This window comes from Rhinolophus hipposideros, assembly GCF_964194185.1.
Source record: "Rhinolophus hipposideros genome assembly, chromosome: 10".
Taxonomy (NCBI): Eukaryota; Metazoa; Chordata; class Mammalia; order Chiroptera; family Rhinolophidae; genus Rhinolophus; species Rhinolophus hipposideros.
Genome location: NC_138056.1, coordinates 42,628,145 through 42,653,478, shown reverse-complemented (window position 1 = coordinate 42,653,478; position 25,334 = coordinate 42,628,145). Strand labels below are relative to the sequence as shown.

At 35.2% G+C, this 25,334-nt stretch overlaps 1 protein-coding gene across 6 annotated transcripts in view; it reads right to left on the bottom strand.

The window, feature by feature from the left end:
- Positions 1-25,334, bottom strand: part of STK33 (serine/threonine kinase 33) — a 150,818-nt gene that overhangs the window by 50,216 nt on the left and 75,268 nt on the right. For 4 of the 6 annotated variants that reach the window (XM_081063331.1, XM_081063332.1, XM_081063333.1 and 1 more), the window contains 6 exons: positions 17,823-18,213; positions 14,804-14,917; positions 11,793-11,906; positions 9,488-9,592; positions 5,075-5,213; positions 1,588-1,676 (listed from right to left, as the gene is read on the bottom strand). In XM_081063331.1, coding sequence (XP_080919457.1) covers positions 1,588-1,676; positions 5,075-5,213; positions 9,488-9,592; positions 11,793-11,906; positions 14,804-14,917; positions 17,823-18,047 — 786 coding nt within the window. In that variant the 5' untranslated portion in view covers positions 18,048-18,213. The remainder of the gene's footprint in view (positions 1-1,587; positions 1,677-5,074; positions 5,214-9,487; positions 9,593-11,792; positions 11,907-14,803; positions 14,918-17,822; positions 18,214-25,334) is intronic. The other 2 variants (XM_081063335.1, XM_081063336.1) reach the window with 1 other exon arrangement.

Genomic DNA, 25,334 nt, shown 5'->3' with positions numbered 1-25,334 from the left:
ATTATTCATTCCTTCTAATTAAAATCACCAGTTCAACATAGAAAGTTGTATCTTGAAGGAGTCACTTAACTTTTTTCAAATAAAAAAGTAATTTTTTAAATCCTTTCACTGTAAAATACATAATGTGCTTAGTATGCTCATTATCTATTTTTCTGATATTCAAGCTATGATCCAGTTTAACACACTGTTAAAAATGCAAATTAGTATCCTTGTCAGCATTCCCAGAAATTCCCCCCTTTTTTAATTATATAAAAAACACCATCTCTGATAAATACTATCTTTTCTTTACGATTATTTCCTTTGTGTTTCTAGAGTGCACTAATTAAAACACGTACACTATTAAAAACTACAAAAAGCAAATCAACAGGAAAAAATATATAGTATGACTACAGATACACTTGAGCCCTACTCCTGCAACTGCAGTCTCTCTGCTCAGTTCTAAATCTTGGTCATTAAACATTTTGTTATTAAATATTCAGTATGTGCCCTTGGTCTTATCTCCCAAGTTGCAACTGCCTTGGGCTGAAAGCAGAAAAACAGGCACATTTATTGATCATGCAACCAAAGACAGGCTCTTGGTCCATAGACACTGAATGCAAAGTTTCCAGTGCCTTATGGAGTAACAAAACGTTCCTATCAACATGTGATGTCACCATTCTTCTAAACAGATCAATTAATTTCTTCAGGAGTTTTCACAATTATTCCACATATCTTTTTCCACAGAAAATCTATTCAGATCTCAAGTACACAAAAGGTTTCGTGATCCTATTCAGTTCTTTGGAGAACACTTATTCCTTCATTCACCAAATATTAATTGAGCACATACTATGTTTCAGGCACTACTCCAAGTACAGTGAATAAGACATACACAATCCCTGCCTTCATGGAGTTTACAATGGAAATAGTCAACAACCTTTACTCAGGTAAAACAAAGTACCATTAAATCTGTTTATATTAATAGGAACTTAGCATCTGCAACAGAGTGAGTTATTCACATTTTATTCCTAAATTAACACATTCGTGTATTTTGAAAGCAGGCACTATTAAAGTGCTAAGTAATAAATAATGTATCCTATCATTTATTTGACATTAAGGAACACTTAATTTGAATAAAATCTTCAAGAATAAACACTTGGCACATTAATTGTGCTTAGGACATAAATATTAATACCCAGGAAAATTTTCAGTGAGAAATACAGACTTTAGCATTAATTTAGTATCAAAGGCACAGCCAAGGTGTGTGTGTGTTTTTTTTTTCTTTTCTAAACCTGTAACACATTTACATCAAATTACCAGGCATAATTTTGAAATTAATTAGAATTCAGAGCATCTGTTTGCTTGCTATTAACTAATGATTTAGAACTATCCAAATGAATATGTACTTAAAAAAAATTCAACAGCACCACTTGTAAAATTATTCTTGTCAGTTATAACGTTTTTTGTGAAATTTTTATTATTTTTATCACCAGACACTTATTTTCTGGCTTCTCAAAGCTTCCAAAAGGTATCTAAAAAGAGGATGTACTTTGCCACTTTGTAATCAAACTGTTTATAGGCAAACATTTACCACTATTTCTATTATCTTACCTTTATGTTTAAGTTCATTTCATTGTTAGCATCAATAAAGCTGCTTTTAACCATTATGTTTTCCAGTTTTAGATCTCTATGTACTATATCTACCAAGAAAATAAACAACAAATCAAATGAAATGAATAATGGAAAAATAATTAGAGGGGACACAAATACAACTAAATATATTTGACAAATTAATGTTCACTGTTGAAAAATTTGCAGAGGGCTAAGCATAATTCTGCCCTGTTCCATTTCCTTTTTAAAAAAATTAGTTTCAGGTGTACAAAGCAATGTAATAGACATTTACACCATTTCCTTTTATTCAAATCCGTTTGTTCCCCATTCCTAACCTTACGCAGCCATTTTCTTAGACTCTCTCATCTCTCCCCCATTCCGCTGCTCCCCCACCTGGCTGCTGCTCTTCATGACGAGTGGCCTGGTGAGTGTGGAAGAGGAGCCTATGCAATGTTAGGTATTCCCCAGAGGAGGGAGATAACTGTACTGTGTTTCCCCTAAAATAAGACCTAGCCAGACCATCAGCTCTAATGCATCTTTTGGAGCAAAACTTAATATAAGACCCGGTCTCATATAAAACCCAATATTATATTATTATATTATATTATGACCCAGTCTTATATAAGACCCGGTCTTATATTAAAATAAGACGGGGTCTTATATTAATTTTTGCTCCAAAAGGCGCATTAGAGCTCATGGTCCAGCTAGGTCTTATTTTCGGAGAAACACGGTAGTTACAATCCCAGCAAGGTTTCCCATAGCCTTAGATGATCAAATACAGGATTGCTTTTTTACTTCTATGTGTATGTTATTGCCAACATAAACATTTAACATACTGCAATTTGGCTCCATCTATACAAACTACACTTATTTCAGTATATTTTCTTATAACATCAGCACATAATTTCCTACTCTTAACATGTTAATATAAACAAAAAAACAAAAACCCTTGAGACACAAAATCTGCAGGTGAGCAAGTTAGACCTCAGGTAGGATTTTTATGTACATGCAAATAACCATGTACCAAACTCTTCCTTTGCTAATAACTGAATCGGTTCATACCCATAGCAATCACTTCCCTAGACTTAAAAGGTTGTATGTGTAATTGCTGGAAAAATGTAGTTGAATGAGCCTTGGACTGGCAATTATACCTAACCATTTATAGTTCCCTTACACAGTTCCCAGCCTGTGTTTTTGGAGTTTTTATTGTTTCTATTGCTCTGCTTATTTCTTCTTACATAAATACCACACAGTTTTAATTAATATATCTTTATAATATGTTTTGATTCTTGGCAGGGCAAGTCTCCCTGCTGCCTCCAGTGTTCTTCTTATGGTTTTCTTTGCTGTTCTCACCCATTTCGGAATAATTTTATCAAGTCCCAGTAAAAATCCTGTTAAGATTTGTTTTTAATTGTACTAAATTTATAGTTTAATGTGGGAGCATTGATATTAGCATAATATTAAGCCATTGGTGTCCTGCCCTTGCAAAAATTGTTGTCCTCTGCCTGGAAATCCCTCCCTTTTTTCATCGGAGTTATTATTCTCCAGCGCAAGTTTTGCTTCCTCTCTGAATTCTTCCTTGCCTTTCCAAAACAAATGAAGCCCTTATGCTACTATTCTCCTTGTACTTTATATGTCTCTCTACTTGAGAAATTATCATGTTGAGTTATAATTTCTTTTCTATACTCAATCTCCCAGCAGGCTGAATTCCTTGAGGGGCAGGGGCCTTGTCTTTTCATCTTTGTCACTCTAGGACTGACCACAGTGTAGTAGACGCTCAGGAAAAATCTGCTGAATGAACCCCTGGGTTCCAGTACCAGTTCTGTCACACCTCACCATGTCACTTCCCCTCTCTGGAACAAAGCTTTTTCTCATCTATAAAGTGAGAAGGTTCCAAAGTCACATGGAAGCCAAACTAACCTTGGAGGAAAAAAACGAGGAGCATGAGGAAAAGCAGCAGCACAAAGAACAGTAAAGCAATTAGAATAATTACAATAATTTTTAAATGTGGATTTTAAATGAGTGAAAATTATTCTGTATGCTACTACAATGATGGATACAGTCTTTATATGTAGAACACCAAGAGTGAACCCTAATGTAAACCATGACTTTGGGTGATTATGATGTGCCAGTTAAGTTCACCACTTGTGACAAATGTCCCACTGTGGAGGGGGGTGCTCATTATGGGGAAGGTGGTGTGTCTGCGAGCAGGGGGCCCACAGATGTCCCTCACTTTTCAAAAGTTCACATTATGCCACTTCACTTTTATAAAAAAACTACATTAGTACCTGTTTTTGCTAACAGAAAGAAATCCAAAGAGGATTTTTGCTTTTATGAAAAACTGCGAAAAATGAAAATAGCATTCAGCATTTGTTTTGAATGAGCCTTTACAGAGGTGGCACACACCCCAAGCGGCGGCAGTGACACGGCCAAGCTCCTTTCCTGGGAATCGAGCCTCCACAGCTGTGACCTGTACCTGTGAGCACCTGTGCTTTATCTCGATTTATTTTGTGCATCTGTTAGCAAGATGTGTCCTAAGGTATCAGAAAGGCCTAAGAGAGCTCATAAGGGGGTTAACTTAGGGTAAAACCAGATGTCATTAAGCATTTTGATTGTGGTGAATGAAATGAAGATACTGTGCCTCTTTTGAACTTGCCTGCATCCATGATTTGTACTATTTACATGCAGAGATAAAGAATCTAGAAAGCTGCCAAAGTTGCTATTTGTTCTGCTAGTAGCAAAGTGGTGTCTTTTAGTTGGAATCTAGTAATGGATAAAATGGAAAATCTATTGCTTGAGTGGATTCACAGCTGTACAAAGCAGGGAGTGTATTTATCATATCACTCCTGATTTTACTATATGTTAGTGTTATTTTAGGTGTTATTTAGAAGGTTATTTTTTGGGTCTGGGAACACTCAAAAAAATTTTCCATATAAATTAATGGTAATTCTTTGCTTTACACCTTTTCAGCTTACAAAAGGTTTCATAGGAACCCTCCACTTTCAGATAATGGGGAAAACATTTACGGAAAAGCTCTGTAACTTCTGCTCAATTTTGCTGTGAACCTAAAACTGCTCTAAAAAAAAAAAAAGAAAAAACAGCCTAGAATATATGACTTTTAACATTATTATTTTTAACATTATTATAATAATTTTATTATTATATTATATAAGTGTTTTAGAAATTTTACTTTTATTATTAATTTGTCTATTTTTGATTTGCTAACAATAGCTGCTTTCCAAACTGTTGAACAGAAACCTTCATGACTCCATCCTTATCCGTGCACAATGTAATTGTACACCTGCCTTGTGTCTAATTAAAATATATCTATAAATGAAGTTAAAAAGGAAAACACTTAATTTGTAAATGAAATTTTCCATACCAGTAGGCATTATTTCTGTGACTACGAATCCTGAGTGCGATTACCCTTAAACAACAGTGCTATCTGCATCCATGGGATCACTGAGCTGGATGACCCTCGTCTTACCCTTGTCGTGAAGATACGCTATGGCGGACGCAAGACTTCGAACGATCCACCTTGTCTCATTCTCTGAGAAACGCCCTTTCCTACACAGAATTTCTTTGAGTTCTCCATCCTCACAGAGCTCCATCACAAGGTACATTCTCTGACATTATATATTTAAAAAGAGAGAGAGAGAGAGCAAATTAGACAGTGGGGGATCTTAAAATGTTATATATTACATACATAGCAAAAATACGATCACAATCTTAAATCATCAATCTATTCGGCCAAAAATATTTCTTATCCATCACGTACAAGATACTGTGCAGGATACTAGAGGAACAAGGCAGCATAAGACATAGTCTTTACCGTAGAGCAGCTTACCGTATAGTTATAATGACAACATCAAGCGATAAGTATTAAGAGAAGAGGCATGAGATTACAGAGGAAGGGAGGCTCTGCCTAAAAACTGCTCACTGAGGAGGCGACATCAGAGGCAGGTCTGGATGATGGAAAAGGAAAATATGGGTAGAGAATGTGGGCAAGAACACGTGGTATTTGCAAAGACTCCAAAGCGTGAAAAAAAACACACCACTGGCTGTTAATAGAATAACTACTACCTCAGTGTTAACAGTATTCGGAGTTTGATAGGGCAGAGAAGAGTGGCATGGTGAGGGGTGAGGCTAGAAAGAACAGGTTGATGGCAGATTGTAAAGAGTCTTGGATATCACACAAAAGAGTTTGGAATTTTCCACCGTATGCAATAGGGAGCCACTGAAGATTTTTAAGCTGGTGCCTGGAGTTGGGGAAAATGTGTACGCTATTATCAATTTTGCATTTCTAAATGGACACTCTGTCTAACAGTAATGTGGAGCAGGGCTCAGTCAACTTTTCTGTAAAGGCCAGATCCAGACAGTAAATATTTTCAACTTTGTGGGCCACGCAATCTCTTTTGTAAAAGCAGCCACACACCATACAACAAAACTTTATTTATAGACTTTGAAATTTTAGTTTCATATAATTTTTGTATGTCATAAAATACTACTCTTTTACATTTCTTTCAACCATTTAAAAACGTAGAAAAATCTTAGCTCATGGGCTGTAAAAAAATAGGCAACATGCCAGATTTAGCTTGCATGCTGTAGTATGGTGACCTCTGTTTATAGAGAGGATAGACGTGAGGCACAGACAGGAGACAAGAAGACGAACAAGAAAAAGATGTGAAAAACCCCTAGGAGGAAGAAACAGTGAAACTTGGTGACTAATGGGGGATGAGTGGTAAAAGCCAGAGATGAAATGCCTCTTCCGTATTTTCTGTTTCTGTTGACGCATATTAATTTCACTTTAGGTATTCAAACAGTCAACTCATCTACTGAGCCAAAAAGATTCACTATCAAGTAAAATGCAAGTCTTTTTCATACCGATTGCTATTCAGTTGCAAAATACCGTCCTTGTTTCCACTCTATTCTGTGGTGCTAGATTTTGGTTGTTATTATTAAGATTTGGGGGTCTGATTCTATTCTATAACCACTATGAATGCAACTTCTGTATTCTATCAGCAAGCATGAAAACAGAAAGAGAAGGTTAACACTCTTTTTATAGTCAAAATTCTGATTCACTAAACCTCAGGATGCTTTAGAATTTCAAAAGTAACTAAAGAATTCTGCAAAGTCTAACACATAAGCCACCTTTTGAACTAGGCCACATTTTTTGTCAGTGACAGCACTGTAGGGATCACTGGTACATGAAATGATAAGTGAACTATTTAGAAGGAAAAGTTACATTAGCAGTGCTTACCATATAAATTGAGGCTGATTTTAAATATGCAAGTTGATGAAAGTTATATCAACCAATTTTGGTAAAAAGTCTTTTTATAATTATTAGAAATAACTGTACAAATCTGGAGAACATCTGGACGCACAAGAAACCCTAACATAGTCAGACTGTATGACCAGTGCTAATAACATGGCCCAACCAATCAGTTAGCAATTTCCAGTCATAGACATTGAAGCCATCTTAAGGAAGGTCTAGGCATTGGTATGAGTTGCGGATCAGGGAGGGCAGCATATCTGACATACGTGAATCAAGGGCAAGCTATACATACAAAAGACAATCACAAACGATGGTTTTTCTTTGCCTTCAAACTATTCTCGATTTGAACCTTCACTTGTGCCCAAGATGGGGTAACAGAGACCAGAGTTACCCTCCCTTCCTGAAACAACTATGAGACAGAAAAAATATATAAAACAATAATTTTCAGACATTAGACATGAGACAGGATAGGGCAGTGATCCCTGAGAGAGGCAAGCCCCGTGATTATCCTAGCTTAATATCTGGAAAGAGTTTCCAGGTCACAGAGCTGAGAGATGGAATCCAAGTAGAGCCCAGCAGTCTCCATGAATTGAAAAGGTGAAACTGGGAGTCCAGGAAGGCTGAGACAACTAAAGTTCACAAGGCAGAGCGCCAAAGAGGAGAAAGCGTATACAGAGAAAACGCCAGAGGTTAGTAGCAGGGCACCCGCACGTCTTCCACCGAGTACTAACTAGCACATGTGAATGAGGAAACTGTATGAAGCTGGGAAAGGAACCTTGCAAAAGGAGCAGAGAAAACACTCACTGGATCTTACACATGACCAGGAAGAGTTTGTGTTCCTGCTGGTCAGAGTGGAAAATCTCATAACTCATGGGGCATTGGGTAGGAGACTCAAAAAGGTTTTACTCCATTAGCAGGAAAAAATTAGCCCTAGACCAAAGGTTGCGCTGGTAGGCCCTAACAAAGCTTAAAGCAAGCTTCAAAAGTATCAAACTATTTCTAAGCAACTTAACTATGTACTACAATAAAGCTAAAGAATAGTTATAAGAACATAAAAATATTCAGCATCCAATAAAAAATTAACAGCCATATAATGCAGCAGGAAAATATAACCCATAATGAAGGGGAAAAAAATCAATCAATCAAAAGTGACCTAGAAATAACACACGTGATAGAATTAGTAGAAAAGGACATTGAAAGGTATTGTAACTACAATTAAGAAGGGGGAAATATTGACCCAAATCAAATTTCCATTGGAAGGGACTAACAGAAAATATGATGCTATAGAAAAACAGACTACTGCATCTGAAAACACCACAATAAAACTATACTAAATGAAACAAGGACAGAAAAAAGATTGGAAAAAATGAATAAAGCATCAGTAAGCTGTGGACAATATTAAACAATCTAACTTGTGTACTTGGAGTCCCAAAAGTGGGAGACGGCAGAAAAAAAATATTTAAAGAAATAATGGCCTGAAATTTCCTAAATTTGATGAAAACCATAAACTCACAGATCTAAGAGGACCCATGAACCCCAAGCACAAGAAACATGACGAGAATTACACTGAGGCACAACATAATCAAATTGCTTAAAACTGATGATAAAGAGCAAAACTATTCCAAGATTCAAAGATAAAAGAAATCACAACTCTAAGACTGAAGAGAAGACTTTTGGCATCACTGCCATATTCTGCTCCCACAATGGATAACTGTGGTTATTAAGCACTCCTAATGAATGAAAGATAATGCATAATGCAAATTGACTATTACTGCCTTAGAGACTGGCAAAGGAAACAAAAGATAATAGCTAACATTTAATGAGACAGATGCTTTATATCCATCTTCCCATTTAATCATTCAATGAGCAAACGAGGTCGATACTTTTATTAAACCCATTTTATAGATGAGGAAACTGAGGTATAGAGAGATTGAGTAACATGTCAGTCTCATAGCTAATAAGTGGTAGAGGCAGGATTCAAATGCACAGGCAATCTGATTCCCGAGTCCACATGCCTAACCACTGTTACTATACTCCATCCAAGCAGAGAAACACCCAAGCCCTCTGGCACTAAATAATCTGGAGGCAGAATGGCAAATCCCCAGGCTTTAGAACAATTCTACATGAAAATTACAGGCATTTAAAGAGAAAAATGGTAACATCTAGGGAAGAAAGAAGATTAAACATGTTGGTAAGACACAGTGACAAAACATCTTCTACATAGTGCCAAATATATCCACGCTAACTTTATTATAAAGCTAACCTTGCAAAATTATGACAATATTCCAAGAGACTCTAATGGAGAAACCAAGGAACAAAGCAAAAGGAAAGTCACCTCTAAGGAAGCTTTAATCACTATTTGGTTGTGTATAAAGTTGTTTCAATTTTAAACATTTGTTTTCAACATACCACCCAGAAATATCACGAAAGCCATCAATCTAATCATCACACACCTAATTATACAATCAGTAATAACAGTCCTCCAGAATGTTCTCATCAATCTCCAGTGACAGACTCACGTCAAGGACTGTGCAACTGTGCCCCAGAGGGATGAATTCAGAAGGGAATGATGTTCATTTTGTAACAATAACAACTTTCAAAATGCAGCACTTGATAAAACTATACCTTGGGCGTCTCGAACACTTGTTCTAGATGTATGATGTGTTCATGTTTCACACTTTTTAGGATGTTCACCTCCCGTTCAAGTAACTTCACAGCAGAGCTTCCAGCCTTAAACAATGAGGAAACACAGATTTCACATACGAATGTCACTACTACATACCTCAGTATAAAAGTTACAGTTATCCTTATATTTTTCCTACATTTTCTTGCGAGTTTCTTTTTCAAAAGATAGCATGACAAAATTAAATTATACCCTTCTTTCCTTTGTCCAATTTTAAGTTATGTGTAATTTGGCTTCAAACTACATTGATTTCTCAGACTGTTTCTATAAATTAACCACAGTATGATCTCTGTCCCCTCACAAAATTATTCAGATTTTTTTTATTAGTTTCAGGATTTTTAATATAGTATTTGGCATTTCTGTTAAAATCATGTTGACCCTTTGATGTTAGCCTAATAAAAACAAAAATCGACTTTCCAAGGAAATCAGTTAGAGAAGATAAAAACAAAATGTTTTTCTGTTTTGTTGTTGTTTTGTTTTGATTATATTTGTATATATCAAAAGAAACAATAGGAAGTGAGATTCTACACTTAGCCCTGCATTATATCACTTTCTGGTCCCAGGCCTCAAAAATTAACCGAGAAAGAGAAATGCAGATGTTGCCTTCCAACCAACCTCACTCCAACTTTATCTCCTTACATGTAACCCTTCACCATACCTGACAGTAAAAGGTAAAGGCAGGGACACCCCAGGGAACACAAGGCCTTCAATCAGGGTGTAAGTAACTGACTTTCTACAATGGCATCTAAGAAATTCTAGAAGGGCTTCTCCCACCCTCACCACCACTACCACCACCCCAGTCATCACCCTGATTGATATCTAAATTACCATCATTATCTGCAGATAAGCATTGAAAGGGATAACAAGGTCTTATCCCTTCCTCCTTCCCCAGACTGACCTAGCCAAGTTTGGGAGAGTACATGATAGTTCTTAAAGGACTGCAAAGGGATTGATCATACAGCAATCTTTCCCTAGTTAAAATTTTACCTGGAGTCATCCCTGATTCCAATTACCTTTCCCCTTTAATCAGTACCATCTCAGGAGTGATTAGGAAACTGCCCACCCACTATGCCCTACCCAAGTAGGATGAAAGTCACATTTTAAGCTTATCTTAGAGGGTTAAGAGAAATAGTGACAGTGAGGAGTGAACTTCTGTCTAGACTAGCTATGGGAAGTTACCACTGTTTCTCCTAAAACCCACCTCAATTTCGTTCCAAACTCCCTCCCCTAATGGCTGGACTTGTATGTAATGCACTAATACATTGTCCAATTCATACACTGCCTATGTAATTTTATTTTACTACCTTAGTGTCCTGTAAACTCTCAGCATCAACATGTGTGTACAAGATTATGAATTCCTAAAGTTGCAAGCAGATATCTTGACTATGTAACCCTAAAACCTAACCCTACCTGACACTAAAGCGGCAAAGGAAATAATATCCCATGTAGCACCATGGTTCTAAACTTCTGAAGATTTCTAGAAAAGCTCTGGATCTCTCTTTATGAAGATTTATAAATCTATTGATCTTTAAGGAGAAACGGTATATAATTTGTGATAGTTTGTTTTAAAGAATACATAAAACCTACTATTTTATTTTGTATATGTACAACGTACCATCACAAACCTAAGCCCAGGCATAGAAATGTTTAAAAAGTTGATGAAATGCTCAGGTATAAAGGAAAAGCTTTAGACTTAGACTCTTCATTAAAAGAGAAGACAAGTCATTCTCCAGCCAAAAGAAATGCAGTGAGGAATATGGGGGATACAAGTAAATAGCAGATAGTTGGGGAAAGAGTGGTTCAAACTGAAAGAGCAGGTAGGATGAATAGACAGAAGAAGCTAACAACGAGGAAAAGGGAACCAAAGGAAAGGAGAGAACAGGTGAAAATTATAGCAGAACTACATCAGGACAGAGTCCCAGGACTCATTTCTGGCCAAAGACATCTCTAGCCAACAGCCCTACATTTATACAGACTGAAAATCAGACCTTACCTTCAACTCCCACTGGTAAACTCTACCTGTATTTGGTTAGATTGGTTATGTTAGTTACCCTTTCATTTGCCTTTTCCAGATTGTACTTGTCTACCCGAGTTCAGCCAGAAGGCTGGAGAAATGCTCACACCTTTCCAGGGGAACAGCGCAGACCCTGGCCCACAGGGTCAGAGGCAGTTGTGTTCAAGTGAAAAACTGTGTTGCCTCCTGGCACTGTGCCGTCAGGGTACTAACGCTAATATAATAAAACTTACCTTTTCCTTGTTCACTTTTTTAATGGCCCACTTAGTTTCTGTTTCTTTGTCTGTCGCTTCAATGACCATTCCAAAGCTCCCTTGTCCCAATACTCTTCCAAAAGTATAGATTTCCTAGATAAAAAATAAGAGTTCCTTTGTCTTTCTCTGCCATTCATCAGGTATTAAAATTGAACACAATACTGACAGATATCCACCTCAGGGAACAGAGATTCTGCTCTGGGGTAATATCAAATAGAAGACACCACATATTTGCTTTAATATTAATAAACACATCTTAATTAAACAAAAATAAGTTTTGATGAATTTGATTAAAAGTCCTTTGGAGGAAAACCATAAAAATCCTAATGGGGAAATACGGAAAATCTCAAAAGTATAGAAATGAATCTCTTACAAACTATAATATTAATGAAATATCTTCATAAGAAAAAGGAGGAATGGAGTATTCGTACATACTTGTACATACATATGTATGTGTATAAAGGTCATTCACACCAAAAATTATCTCCAAACTCTGAGAGCTATATGATAACACATATTAACCACTGAACACCTGCTTTCTTGTTTATCAAGCAACTCTTTATCTTCATAATTGCTATTAAAATCACTTTTTAAATTTCTTTTGTCTTAGACAAAGCAGTATGTGACAGAAATTTTAATGTAAATCAACACAGAGAAGAAAATAAAAACCACCTATATTAACACTAGCCAAACCAAGAATCCTTCCATTTACCATTTAACTTCTACTTACAAAGACAGAATGCACTGGTCTTGCCAACACCAGCAGTGTGGTTCGCACTGTAAAATCACAAATAAGTAACCCACTTACACTTCATTTCTGTGAATTTGGTTGAAGAGAGTCAGTCTCCCTGATCCAAACCAATTCCATGAGATTAACAAGAGTTTCTGGGAAGGGAGTGAAGAAAAGATGGTAGGAAGGAAGAAAACAAGAGAGAGAGAGAGACAGAGAGAGAGACAGACAAGAGAGACAAACGAGAGAGAGAGAGAGAGAGAGAGAGAGAGAGAGAGAGAGAGAGAGAGAGAGACAGACAGAGAGAGAGAGAGAGAGAGAGAGAGAGAGAGACAGAGAGAGAGAGAGAAGGAAAAACAGAAGGAAAGGGAAAGAGAAAGAGATGGAGGAGGGAGGGAAGGAAAAAGGGAGGGAGAGAAAAGGAGAGAGAGAGAAGGGAAGGGAGGAGAGAAAAGGGAAGGAAAGGGAAGAAAGAAGGAAGTGTTCAGCTTCAACATGTTAGATTTTCCTTAGATATTTCCTTGTGATATATATCTTGGGAGCTACAAAGATGAATAAAACATAATTCCTGTTTTCTCAGAATTTGTAATCTACTCAAGAGACAAGATTATTACTTAAGTCATAAAGTCTTAAGTTAAAAAGAAATGCAAAATTACATTGGGACAGAGACCAGAGCTAAAACACTGGGAGAATAAGGGAAAACATTATGAAGGAGCTGGCTTCTGAGATTCGCCTGTGAGAGAACAAAGGCATAAAACTAATTGAAAACTATATATATTTTCTCTCTAAATATATATAACCACAACTTAGACACAGTATTTTAATATTGTTTAATTAGGACTTTTTAAATGAGGAATGGGTAGAGGAATAGCCTAACTGCCCAACTATTATTTCATAAACTAATCTTTTTCATCAGCTAACTACTTTGACATCGTTATACAGTGGTGAAAATAACAAGAAAATGACTTCTAGTTTGTATTAATTTTAAGAGTATGCTATTAAAATAGTAATATAGATCTATTTTATTGACACATAAGTCCATGATATAGTATAGAGTGTGAAAGCATGCACGATCGATCCCATTATGGAAACGTGTATGGGGGGGGGGCGGGTGCTTATATTGATGTCTGGAAAGATCTTCATCTAAATATTGAGTGGTTATCACTGGGTGGTAGAATCTTGGATGACTGTAACTTCCTTTTTTATACTCTTCTGAAATGTTTCAAATCTTTAAAATGAGCCTGTCCATTTAATGGAGGAAGAGAAACTTCAACTATACCCATTAAGGTTATTTCTTAAAAATATGTATAAATTTAGAATATTTCATAATTTAAAACAGGAAAAAACTGAAAAATAGGGTGATTTATACATGAATTAAAATGAAGTGAAGGTAATAAATATTAAAATTAGTTAAATCTGGCTCATGAGTTTTATTTTCTTCATTTTTTAACTCTATATTTTCCTAGTTTTTTAAAACAAACACATTTTGATTTTATAAAAGCTCTTATGACTAAATTTAAAACTCAGTAAACTTGTAGATTTTACAAAATACAGGTCTTTAATTTGAAGGGAGAGATTTAAACTTACTTTTCAAATCAGAATTTCTTAGGAAGTTTTTCTAATCACTTTAAGTAAATTGCCAAATATCTCTTAAAACAAATTTTTTAAGTTAACGTTAATACAATTTTCTTCTTTCCATTGTTCTTGTTGTGGTTCCTTTAAACTGATGTTAAAAGAACACATTTAATTTCTAAAATTGTATTAACATACAATTGTGTATTAATTGTATTAATTAATAATGTAATCATTAGAATCCTAGGAAGACTAATATTGGTATTCACTTAATCAGAGCCTGTGAAAAATGTAAGTCCATAAGGGAAATTCTGTCCTCACTACCATTCACAAGGAAGTGAACAGCCAAACCATCTCACGTCATCTGGGTTCTTTCTGTATCTCACAGTGGTCCACACAAAGACTCTACAACTGCCCTAGGGTTCTCATCTAATAATAATGCTCTCCACTTTAATTAAAGGCCATTTGGTCCTCTGTGAACAGAAAAAATAATTAGTCTGCATTTTCTGTAGTAAAGACTTTGACATACTAGAAAATGGTAAACTTCCGCTTTCCTTTCTTTCCATAGAGTCTTATTTTTAAATCATTTTTTTCCTTAGAGACTTATTTTTAAATCATTTTTGCCATTAACCATTGACTTAGAAGAAACATGAAAGTTCCTAGCAGCTTCACTTTGCTTTCGGTATACCTCAATAGCAGCTCCATCGTCCATCCTTATATGAGGAACTTTTCCGTCTGCAAAGTTGCCTCGACTCCACTGTTGTTGAGACGCCCTCCTCTCTACATTTGAGATTCTTGAGGGCTTAGACGAAAAAGAATAAAAGAAAAAGTAACGTTAAGATATAACACACTTGTTGACAAAATAAGAATCCTAATTTAGATAATCTGGCAAACCTTTAACGTGTGCTATGATATTTACTGTGTACAAGATAATTCATTGTCTTCTAAACGCTATATGATTTATTAGCTCATTAGGCTAAAAGAGACCTTAAGAAGTCACTCAATCTAATCTCCTAAATCCAGGGAAGTGTACACATGGTAACCTGCAACAACAGATAAATCAGAACTTAGTCGATGATTCTTTAAAATCATGAGAAGGCAACTTCACAGCTTTCTCAGTCATCCTTGTTTCAAAACATAACAATCATCTTGACTAAGTTATACATAAAAATTATTGGCCATTCACAAAATATATGTCAAATGGAAATAACATAGGAACTCACTAGCAACGTACTCCGAGACACCTATATGGCAATAACTACACAGTAATACAAATCAGGAAAAACAGTTTAGGGAGAAAATTTGAAAAAGTGACAACCTGCGGGCTGAGAACCTAACTTTTCTTACCTTAGTGTTCTCTGTCTCCAAAGCTGTGCTACATCAAGTAGAATCTTCATATTGTCTCTTCTCTATACATACATCCAAACCAGTCCAACTACGTAGTCATAGATTGTAACTAATACAAATTGATTGTGTAAAGTATACTTGATATTCCATCTACATAGCCAGGAACTGTCTTAAATAATAACCACCCTAGATTTAACCACAACCATAAATCTCATTCTGCATCAGTTGAAAAAAAAATGTCCCCAAATTCAGATTTAATTCAGCTTGAAAACTAATTCAGACAACCTACTGAATGGGAAAAGATATTCATGGGAAAAGATATTCATGAATGATACATCTGATAAGGGGTTAATAACCAAAATTTACAAAGAACTCATGCAACTGAACACCAAAAAAGTAACAATTCAATTAAAAAATGGGTAGAGGACATGAACAGACATTTCTCCAAAGAGGACATACAGATGGGCAATAGACATATGAAAAGTGCTCAACATCAGTACTCATCAGAGAAATGCAAATTAACACCACAATGAGCTAGCACCTCATACCTATGAGAATGGCTGTCATCGATAAATCAACAAAAAACAAGTGCTGGAGAGGATGTGGAGAAAAGAGAACCCTATATACTGTGGTGGTTGCAAACTGGCAGCCACTATGAAAAATGGTTCACTGGTTCCTCAAAAAATTAAAAATAGAACTACCTTATGACCCAGCAATTCCACTTCTGGGTATTTATTCAAAGAAATCCAAAACACTAATTTGAAAAGGTATATGCACCCTTATGTTCACTGCAGCATTATTTGCAAGAGTGAAGATACTGAAGTACCCTAAGTGCCCATCAATAGATGATTGGATAAAGAAGACGTGGTACATATATACAATGATTATTACTCGGCCATAGAACAGAATGAAATCTTGCCATTTGCAATAACATGGATGGACCTGGAAGGTATTACGCTAAGTGAAATAAGTCAAAGAGAGAAAGACAAATACCATATGATCTCACTTATACGTGGAATCTAAAGAACAAAGTAAAGAAACAAAACAGAAACAGACTCATGGATACAGAGAATAAACTGATGGTTGCTGGATGGAAGACAGGTTGAGGGGGTGGGTGGAAAAGGGGAAGGGATTAAGAAGTACCAATTGGTACTTATGAAATAGTCATGGGGATGTAAAGTACAGCATAGGGAATACAGTCAATAATAATGTAATAACTATGTATAGCGCAAGGTACTAGACTAATCGGGGGGTATACTTTGTAAATTAAATAAATGTCTAACCACTATGCTGTACACCTGAAACTAACATAAAATAATACTGTATGTCAACTGCAATTGAAAATAAAAAATAAAAAGAAAGCCTACTCATTTCTACGTAAACTATTTTAAAATGGAAGCTAGAACAACATTCCAAATTATTCAGATTCTGGAAAATAATTTGGGCAGTGTTGGAAATGTCATTAAAGAAATTACTAACCAACTTTGCTCACCTCTTATGTAAGAAAGAAATGTTCCCTTAATAGTTAAGAAGGCAATGAATTAGCTGACAAGGGCTCAAGGGATATATGGATGAAACTAGGGATGGGATTAGGGAATGGAATTTTTGTTTGTTTTTTGATTTTTTTTTAATTAAAGTTCTTTGGGTGACAACAAACTTTAATGATTAATAAAGTTACATAGGTTTCAGGTGTACATTTCTGTAATACATCACCTATATATATCATATCGTGTGTTCACCACCCAGAGTCAGTTCTCTTTCCATTACCACATATTTGATCCCCTTTACCCGCATCTACCACCTCCTCCCCACTAACCCTCTGGTAACCACAAAACTATTGTCTGTGTCTATTAGTTTTTGTTTCTTTATTTGTTTGTCTTGTTCCTTTGTTATTTTCAGTTTTATATCCCACATATCAGTGAAACCATATGGTTCTTGACTTTTTCTGACTTATTTCGCTTAGCATAAAAATCTCAAGATCCATCCATGTTGTTGCAAACGGCACTATTTCACCTTTTCTTATGGCAGAATAGTATTCCATTGTGTATATATACCACATTTTCTTTATCCATATTACCCAAAGCAATACACAGATTTAATGCAATCCCCATCAAAATCCCAATGGCATTTTTTAAAGAAATAGAACAAAAAATCATCAGATTTGTATGGAACCACAAAAGACCCTGAATAGCCAAAGCAATCCTAAGAACAAAGAACAATGCTGGAGGTATCACACTCCCTGACATCAGTTTGTACTACAGAGTAACAATAATCAAAACAGTATGGTATTGGCAGAAAAACAGACAGACAGATCAATAGGATTTCAATTTGTGTTGAAAAGTAGAACTTTCAATATTTACCACATCTTTTGCAGAGGTATTATTTTGGCTGGTTTGCTGTTCTTTTTTTCTCTCTGGTGAACGTGAAATGTCTGAACTACCAATGCTTGATGAGTCTGACATTTCTACCACCGATATTGGAGAAACCCTTGTTTTACAGGAACATAAACAAAGTACATCTTTCTCAGAAGTAGATGAACAGTTGGAGCATTTTTTGGATATTTTACCAAAGCCACTATCAGCCATTCACTTAACTGTGCAACAAAAGCAACTTGAAAGAAAGATGTTTCCACTGTTTGAGGAAAAGAACCAGATCAAAAAGCATAAGGTAAGCTGACGGCAAAATCTGTAACTTCCAATTGGTGAGGTCCTTAGGGGAATGATGCATTAGACTTATATTCACACATGCGAGCTGCAGAAAGAAAAGAAATGACCATTTAGAAAATTCTTTCTTATCCTATCACCCTCCCAGAAATGAGAGAAAAACTAGAAACTAATACCCAAACCATCCTGCCTATACATGAAATGTTAACATTTATAACAAAATTAGGACATATTTCTAAAAACCATCAGATTCTCATCTCTCAAAATTGAATTCTTGAACTCCAGAAATTTAATTTGCTTAACAATCAAAAGAATCAACCCTCTGTTCAGAACCATGAAACTGCTGAAAAGCAGTCTAAAGAAATCATTGGGTGGGTTGATATCAATTTTTTTAAATGAAATAGAGTAGATAATATCAGAATATTTTGCATAGATCCTCGGCAAATTCTGTAACACTTTTATTTTAATTATATAGATAACATATGTATAGAACATTTGCATGCATGTGTACTTGGTCACATTATAAAATGCATTTTTTAATGTGGGTTGTGGTAAAAAAAAATAATGGTATAAAACATACATTACTGTATTTCAAAATTCAAACCTGGTCTACTACTTACTAGAGAAAATTCACATTATACACTTCACAATGAAGTAGATAATTTGAATTTACAATACTACCTAATTCTAAAAGTTCAAAGGCAACATTAGAAGTATCCTCATTTTTATACTCAAATATCAAAAGTAGCAAATAGTGGGTGCTATCTTTCCCTGAGTGTAGAACAGGTATGCCTAGCTAACTAGAGTTATTGGCAGCTGTACGCTGACAAGTTGGAAATATCTGAGCTGAGGAAGGAGGGAGGAACGTGTTCTGTAGTACATATAAGAGAATACCTTGAGAAACCTCCAGAAGTAACTGGGAGTACATTATTATGATTTTGTGCCATACTACTTCAGATATTTAAAAGTATATTTTATAGTCACAGATTTTGCTGAAAAAGAAGGTCAAGTATTTGTAAAAGTAGGGTGTGCGTGTGTGTTGACTGGCATCAGTTGCATTCTTTTTTCCTTCTACCTGTTTACAGGGTACTTTTCATACACCTTTTTTTCCCTTTTTTTGACAATCAGAAATAGAATTTTTTTCTAAATAAAGTAATATCAAGATTCAGAAATGGAACTGAAGTTATGGGCCAAAAAACATTATTTATTACGTCACCTTGGAAAACTGATTGGAAATTGTAAAGTTGAGTATTTATCAAAGCTATTGGTACTTCACAATGATGATCTGTCATTTAAAGATGAAATTTATTCCAAAAAGCATGAAATCAAAATTGCAATTCACATTTAGACAGCACTTAACATTTGACAAAGGTTTTATTGTTTTTATTTATTTTGTTTTTCACTTACAATTGATATACAATATTATGTTAGTTTCAGGTGTACAATATAGTGATTAGACATTTACATGCCTTATGAAGTGCTCACCCCAATAAGTCTAGTATCCATGTAACACCATACAGTTATTACAATATTATTGACTATATTTCTTATGCTGTATTTTATATCCCTGTGACTATTTTTATAACTGGCAATCTACTTCTTAATCCCTTTCACTTTTTTCAACCAACCCCCAAACACACTCCCATCTGGTGATTATCAATTCTCTGCATCTATGAATTTGTTTCTCTTTTGTTAGTTTATTCTGTTTTTCAGATTCCACACATAAGCGAAATCATATAGTATTTGCCTTTATCTGTCTGACTTATTTTACCTAGCATAACACCCTCTAGGTCTATCCATGTTGTCACAAATCTTAAGATTTCATTCTGTTTTATGATTACCATTCCACTGTATATATGTACCACATCTTATTTATCCAATTATCTATCAATGGACATATAACTTGCTTCCATATGTTGGCTATTGTAAATAATGCTGAAGTGAACATAAGGGTACATATATCTTTTTGAATTCATGTTTTGGATTTCTTTGGATAAATACCAAAGAAGTGGGATTGCTGGATTATATGGTAGTTCTAGTTTTAATTTTTGAGGAACCTCCATACCTCCAAACCTCTATGGAAAACAACCATGGTGCAGCCTCTAAGGGGTTTGGATATTAACCCCTTATTGGCTGGTTGTTTTCCATAGAGGCTGCACCAATTTGCAATCCCACCAACAGTGCACAAGCGTTCCCTTTTCTCCACATCCTCGCCAACACTTGTTGTTTGTTGATTTATTGATGATAGCCATTCTGAAAGGTGCGAGGTGATATCTCATTATGATTTTGATTTCCATTGACCTGATAATTAGTGATGTTGAGTATGTCTATTGGCTATCTGTATGTCCTCTTTGGAGAAATTTCTGTTCAGGTCTTCTGCCTATTTTTAGAGAAGATTTTTTAATATTAGGTTGTATGAGTCCATTGTATAGTTTGGATATTAACCCCTTATTGGCTGCATCACTGGCAAATATCTTCTCACATTCAGTAGGTTGTTTTTGTTTTGGTGATGGGCTTCTTCACTATGCAAAAGCTTTTCAGTTTGATGTAGTCCCATTTGTTTATTTTTTCTTTCATTTCCCCTGCCTAGAGAGACATATCCAAAAAAATAGTATTGCTGAGAACAATGTCAAAAAGCTTATGTTTTCTGCCAGGAGTCTTGTGCCATACTATTTTCAGGTCTTACATTTAGGTCTTTAATGCATTTTGAGTTTATTTTTGTATACGGTGTAAGAAAGTGGTCTGGTTTCATATTTTTGCATGTATCTGCCCAGTTTTCCAAACACTATTTGTTGAAGAAACTGTCTTCACCCCACTGTATATTATGGACTCTCTATTCTGTTCCACTGTGTTTGTTTTTATGCCAGTACCATGCTGTTTTGATTACTATAGCCTTGTAGTATAGTTTGATATCAGATAGCATGATACCTCAAACTTTGTTCTTCTTACTCAAGATTGCTAAGGATATTTGGGGGTCTTTTGTGGCTCCACATAATTTTTTGGATTACTGGTTCTTGTTCTGTGAAAAATGCATTGATATTTTGATAAGAATTGTACTGAATCTTTAGATTGGGTAATATGGACATTTTAATGATGTTAATTCTTCATATCCATGAGCATGGTATAGCTTTCCATTTATTTCAACCTTCTTCAGTTTTGTTTTTTTCTCTCTCTCTCAATGTCTTATAGTTTTCCAAGTATAGGTCTTTTATCTCCTTGATTAAATTTATTCCTAGATATTTTACCCTTTTTGATATAATTGTAAATGGGACTATTTTCTGAATTATTTTTTCTGATAGCTTGTTATTGGTGTATAAAAATGCAAATTATTTCTGAATATTAATTTCTATCCTGCTACTTTACCAAATTCATTTATTAGTTGTAATAGTTTTTTTGGTTGAATATTTAGGTTTCTCTACATATAGAATTATGTCATTTGCAAATACTGTCAGTTTTACTTCTTTCTCTCCAATTTGGATGCCTTTTATATCTTTCTTTTGGTCTGACTGCTGTGGCTAGCTGGCACTTCTAATATTATGTTGAATGAAAGTGGTGAAAGTGGACATCCTTGTCTTGTTCCTGATCTTAAAGAAAATGTTTCAGTTTTTCACCATCGAATATGATGTTAGCTGTGTGTTTGTCATATATGGCTTTTATTATGTTGAGGTATGTTCCCTCTACCCCACCTTGCTGAGAGTTTTTATCATGAATAGATGTTGGATTTTGTCAAATGCTTTTTCTGCGTGTATTAATATGATCATATGATTTTTATCCTTCATTTTGTTTATGTGGTATGTCATGCTAATTGATTTGCGGATATTGAACCTAACTTGCACCCCAGGAATAAATCTCACTTGATCATGGTGTATGATCTTTTCAATGAATTGCTGATTTCAGGTTTCTAATATTTTGTTCAGGATTTTTGCATTTATGTTCATCAGGGATATTGGCCTACAATTCTCTTATTTTATAGTGTCTTTTTCTGGTTTTGGTATCAGCATAATACTGGTCTCATAAAATGAGTTTGAGAGCCTTCCCTCCTCTTCAACTTTTTGGAATAGTTTCACAAGGATAGATGTTAATTCTTCCTTGACTGAATTTGTCAAAATTTAACAAACTTCCTTGAGTTTGTTAAAATCTGACTGTGAAGCCATTTGGTCCAGGACTTTTGTTGGGAGGTTTTAAATTACTGATTCAATTTCATTAGAAATTATCAGTCTGTTCAGATTTTCTGTTTCTTCCTGATTCAGTCTTGGAAGCTTGTATATTTCTAGGAATTTACCCTTTTCTTCCAGGTTGTCCAATTTCCTGGCATATAATTGTTCATAATATTTCCTTAAAATCCTTTGCATTTCTATGATGTTGGTTGTTTGGGGTTTGTGAGTCTTTGAAAGATTTTGGGAAAAGTCTACAGCATAAACTGCGGCAGGCCGCTTCTGTGGAGTTGATGGAAATCTACAAGAAAATCTTCCAGGCCCATAGGATTTTTATGATATTGCTAGTAGTTTATATTTATTCTCCCATCCTTCCTTACTAACAGGTTCCTGATTTTGTCTAGGGCAGCAATGTGCTCATTAAAATCCATTCCCTAGACTACCTATAGCTTAGGGATGGCCATATAACTTATGGCCATGAACCTTACAGAATGCAAGTAAAGATGTACTTTTTAAAAAACAAGAGAAAATTTACATTCATAATCCTTTATTGAAAACAAACAAACAAATGAAATACTACGTGAGCAGCCAAATAAAAATGAATAAAACATGATTAAGGAACAAAATATAAGATGAACAGAAATAACAAAGAAATACAGGTTTTGTTGAATTTTGCCTTTAAGGTCCCAAATAAACGAACCCCTCACTACCTCTCATATCTTACCATACTATCACTTACTCTAGATACACTAGCTTCCTTGATGATCCTTGAAGAGGCCAAGCCCTTGTCATGGCTTTGGCTCCTCTGCTTATTCTGCCTAGGATGCGTTTTCCTCAGACATTTGCATGGCTAGCTCCTTCGTTTCATGGTGGAGTCTGTTCATTTTAGAGACCTTTCCTAACCACCTTATCTGAAACAACAGGCCCATTCATTGTGCCCCTTACCTTGCTTTATTTTTATTCATAGCACTTATCATTTCACTCAAGAGTTCTCTACCAGAGTTCTTTCCTACTTTTAGGGAACAGATGATTCCTTTATAAACTGTTCAGAGCAATTAAAAGCCATCCAGTTCATTTGACTCAGTTGAAATAACCAAAATCTGACCATGGCAGTGTTCTCAAAACAGGGAGGAGTTCTCAACAGGCCAATCTCATTTGTGAATAGGTATAAAAATCCTAAATGCTGTAGTTGTATTTATGCCAGGTGATGTGTACAGCAGACTCTAAGATTATTAGATAGAAATAATGAACAAGGCAGCCTAATAAGTATGACCTTTTATTCTCCAGCTGGTATTAAAACTCATAATAGTGAGCACTGGAAAAGGTATACATAAAGTACCCCTCAGACAGGTGGAGGGAAAAAAGAATACAACTGATGTCATTACACACACACACCCCTCTTACAAAAGCTTGACTTTGTTTTTCAAGTGTATGTAGCAAGACAAAGAAAACTCAGAATATATCTGTATACACTTTTCAAAATGATTTAACTTCAGGCCTTGGAAGAAAACGCTTTGCATTTCAGGTTAAATATAAAGCCTGTAACCATCAGTGGCTCGGAGCAGTGGAGTAGATCTGCAAATAACAACCTTTCTGTTTAGGAAAAATAGAGTTTTCTCTGTGCAGGTGTAGAAAAGTCCCATGTCATATGTGTAAGGCATGCATCTTATGCATGCATTAAGAATACTGATTTTATAGTCCTTTTTATAAGAAACGGAAGGAAGTGTTCATGATGTAAAGGTTTATTTAAAGTGTAGCTGAGTTCATTATAAACAGTACTCTTAAAACCATGCTTACCATATCCTTCAGGTTGATATATATAGATCTCCACAAACTTTCAACAGAATCTTTAAATATTAAATTTCCCATTTGTAAGAAGGATTCTTTTTTGTGGCTCAAGAAACAGTTCTATTTCTCTCAGCTCTGTTCAGAAAGCGTTTCCTTTATTTTTTTCATCACTCTCTCCATAGATCATATTATCATACTACCACTGACCCTGACATAGACTCCAGTTTCTGATCTACCCACTGCCTAAGAAGTACTTAGCAGCTATATTCAGAAAGCATAGGAGTTCCTATTGTCACTGAAGAGTGTCATTTCTGCTCTCCAACCCAACCACTACTTCTGCCAAAGTAATGTTCTGCATTCTTACCACAGCAATTCTAAAACAATAGGTTGAATAGCTGCATGCAAAATTTCTTGACAAGGATTAGATTTCAAATATAATTTCTTTTTGGCTGGCTGAATTCTAATTATTTTAGCTTAAAAACCAAAATAGAACAAATGTTTACTCACATTTCTTTCTTTCTCATTTATGAATTGATATGAAAGATTTGTTACTAAAATAAACCTACTATCTAACAGACCATATAATGTAATTCATATTTTAGAGGCATAAAATTAATCAAGTATTGCCAACCTAAGATATCTTTATATAAACACAAAGGTGAATAGCTCTTCTTCTATAGAATCATAGAATTATGTTTAAACAGGATTTAGATATCAAAAGATATGTTAGAAAACCAAAGAAGCTTCTAATGCAATACTGCTCCTTTGTATCTTCACAGCCTGGACCATACAGGTATTAGACATAATGTAAATAAATAAAGTAAGTCAAATCATGTCAGTATTTAACTAACGTGTGAACTTCCCTTTGGCTAAAGATTTTCATTATTTTCAAAACTGAGACAAGTCAATGGAACAACTCTGATACAAAAAATCTCTGAGCTTTTATTTAAGCATAAAAAGGTCTCTTACATATTGGCCCTAGAAGATACACTTACAGCAATTTTCTCAAGAAAATGAATATAAGAATGGTTTTATAAGATATAACTAGCTACAATTTTCTTCCCCAAAAGCATTTTTTTAGGTTTCTTTGCTAAGACTATGTCTACAGGAACCTAAACGGTCAGTCAATTCAGTCAAAAATGTGTTTATTCTAGTGAAGAAAAAAACCTTATGGATTGTCTGACATTATGCAGGCCAGGCTGAATGACTGTATATTCACTTTTCAACTACTTGTTTTCATAACATGCTTACAGAGCCTAAAGAGGGG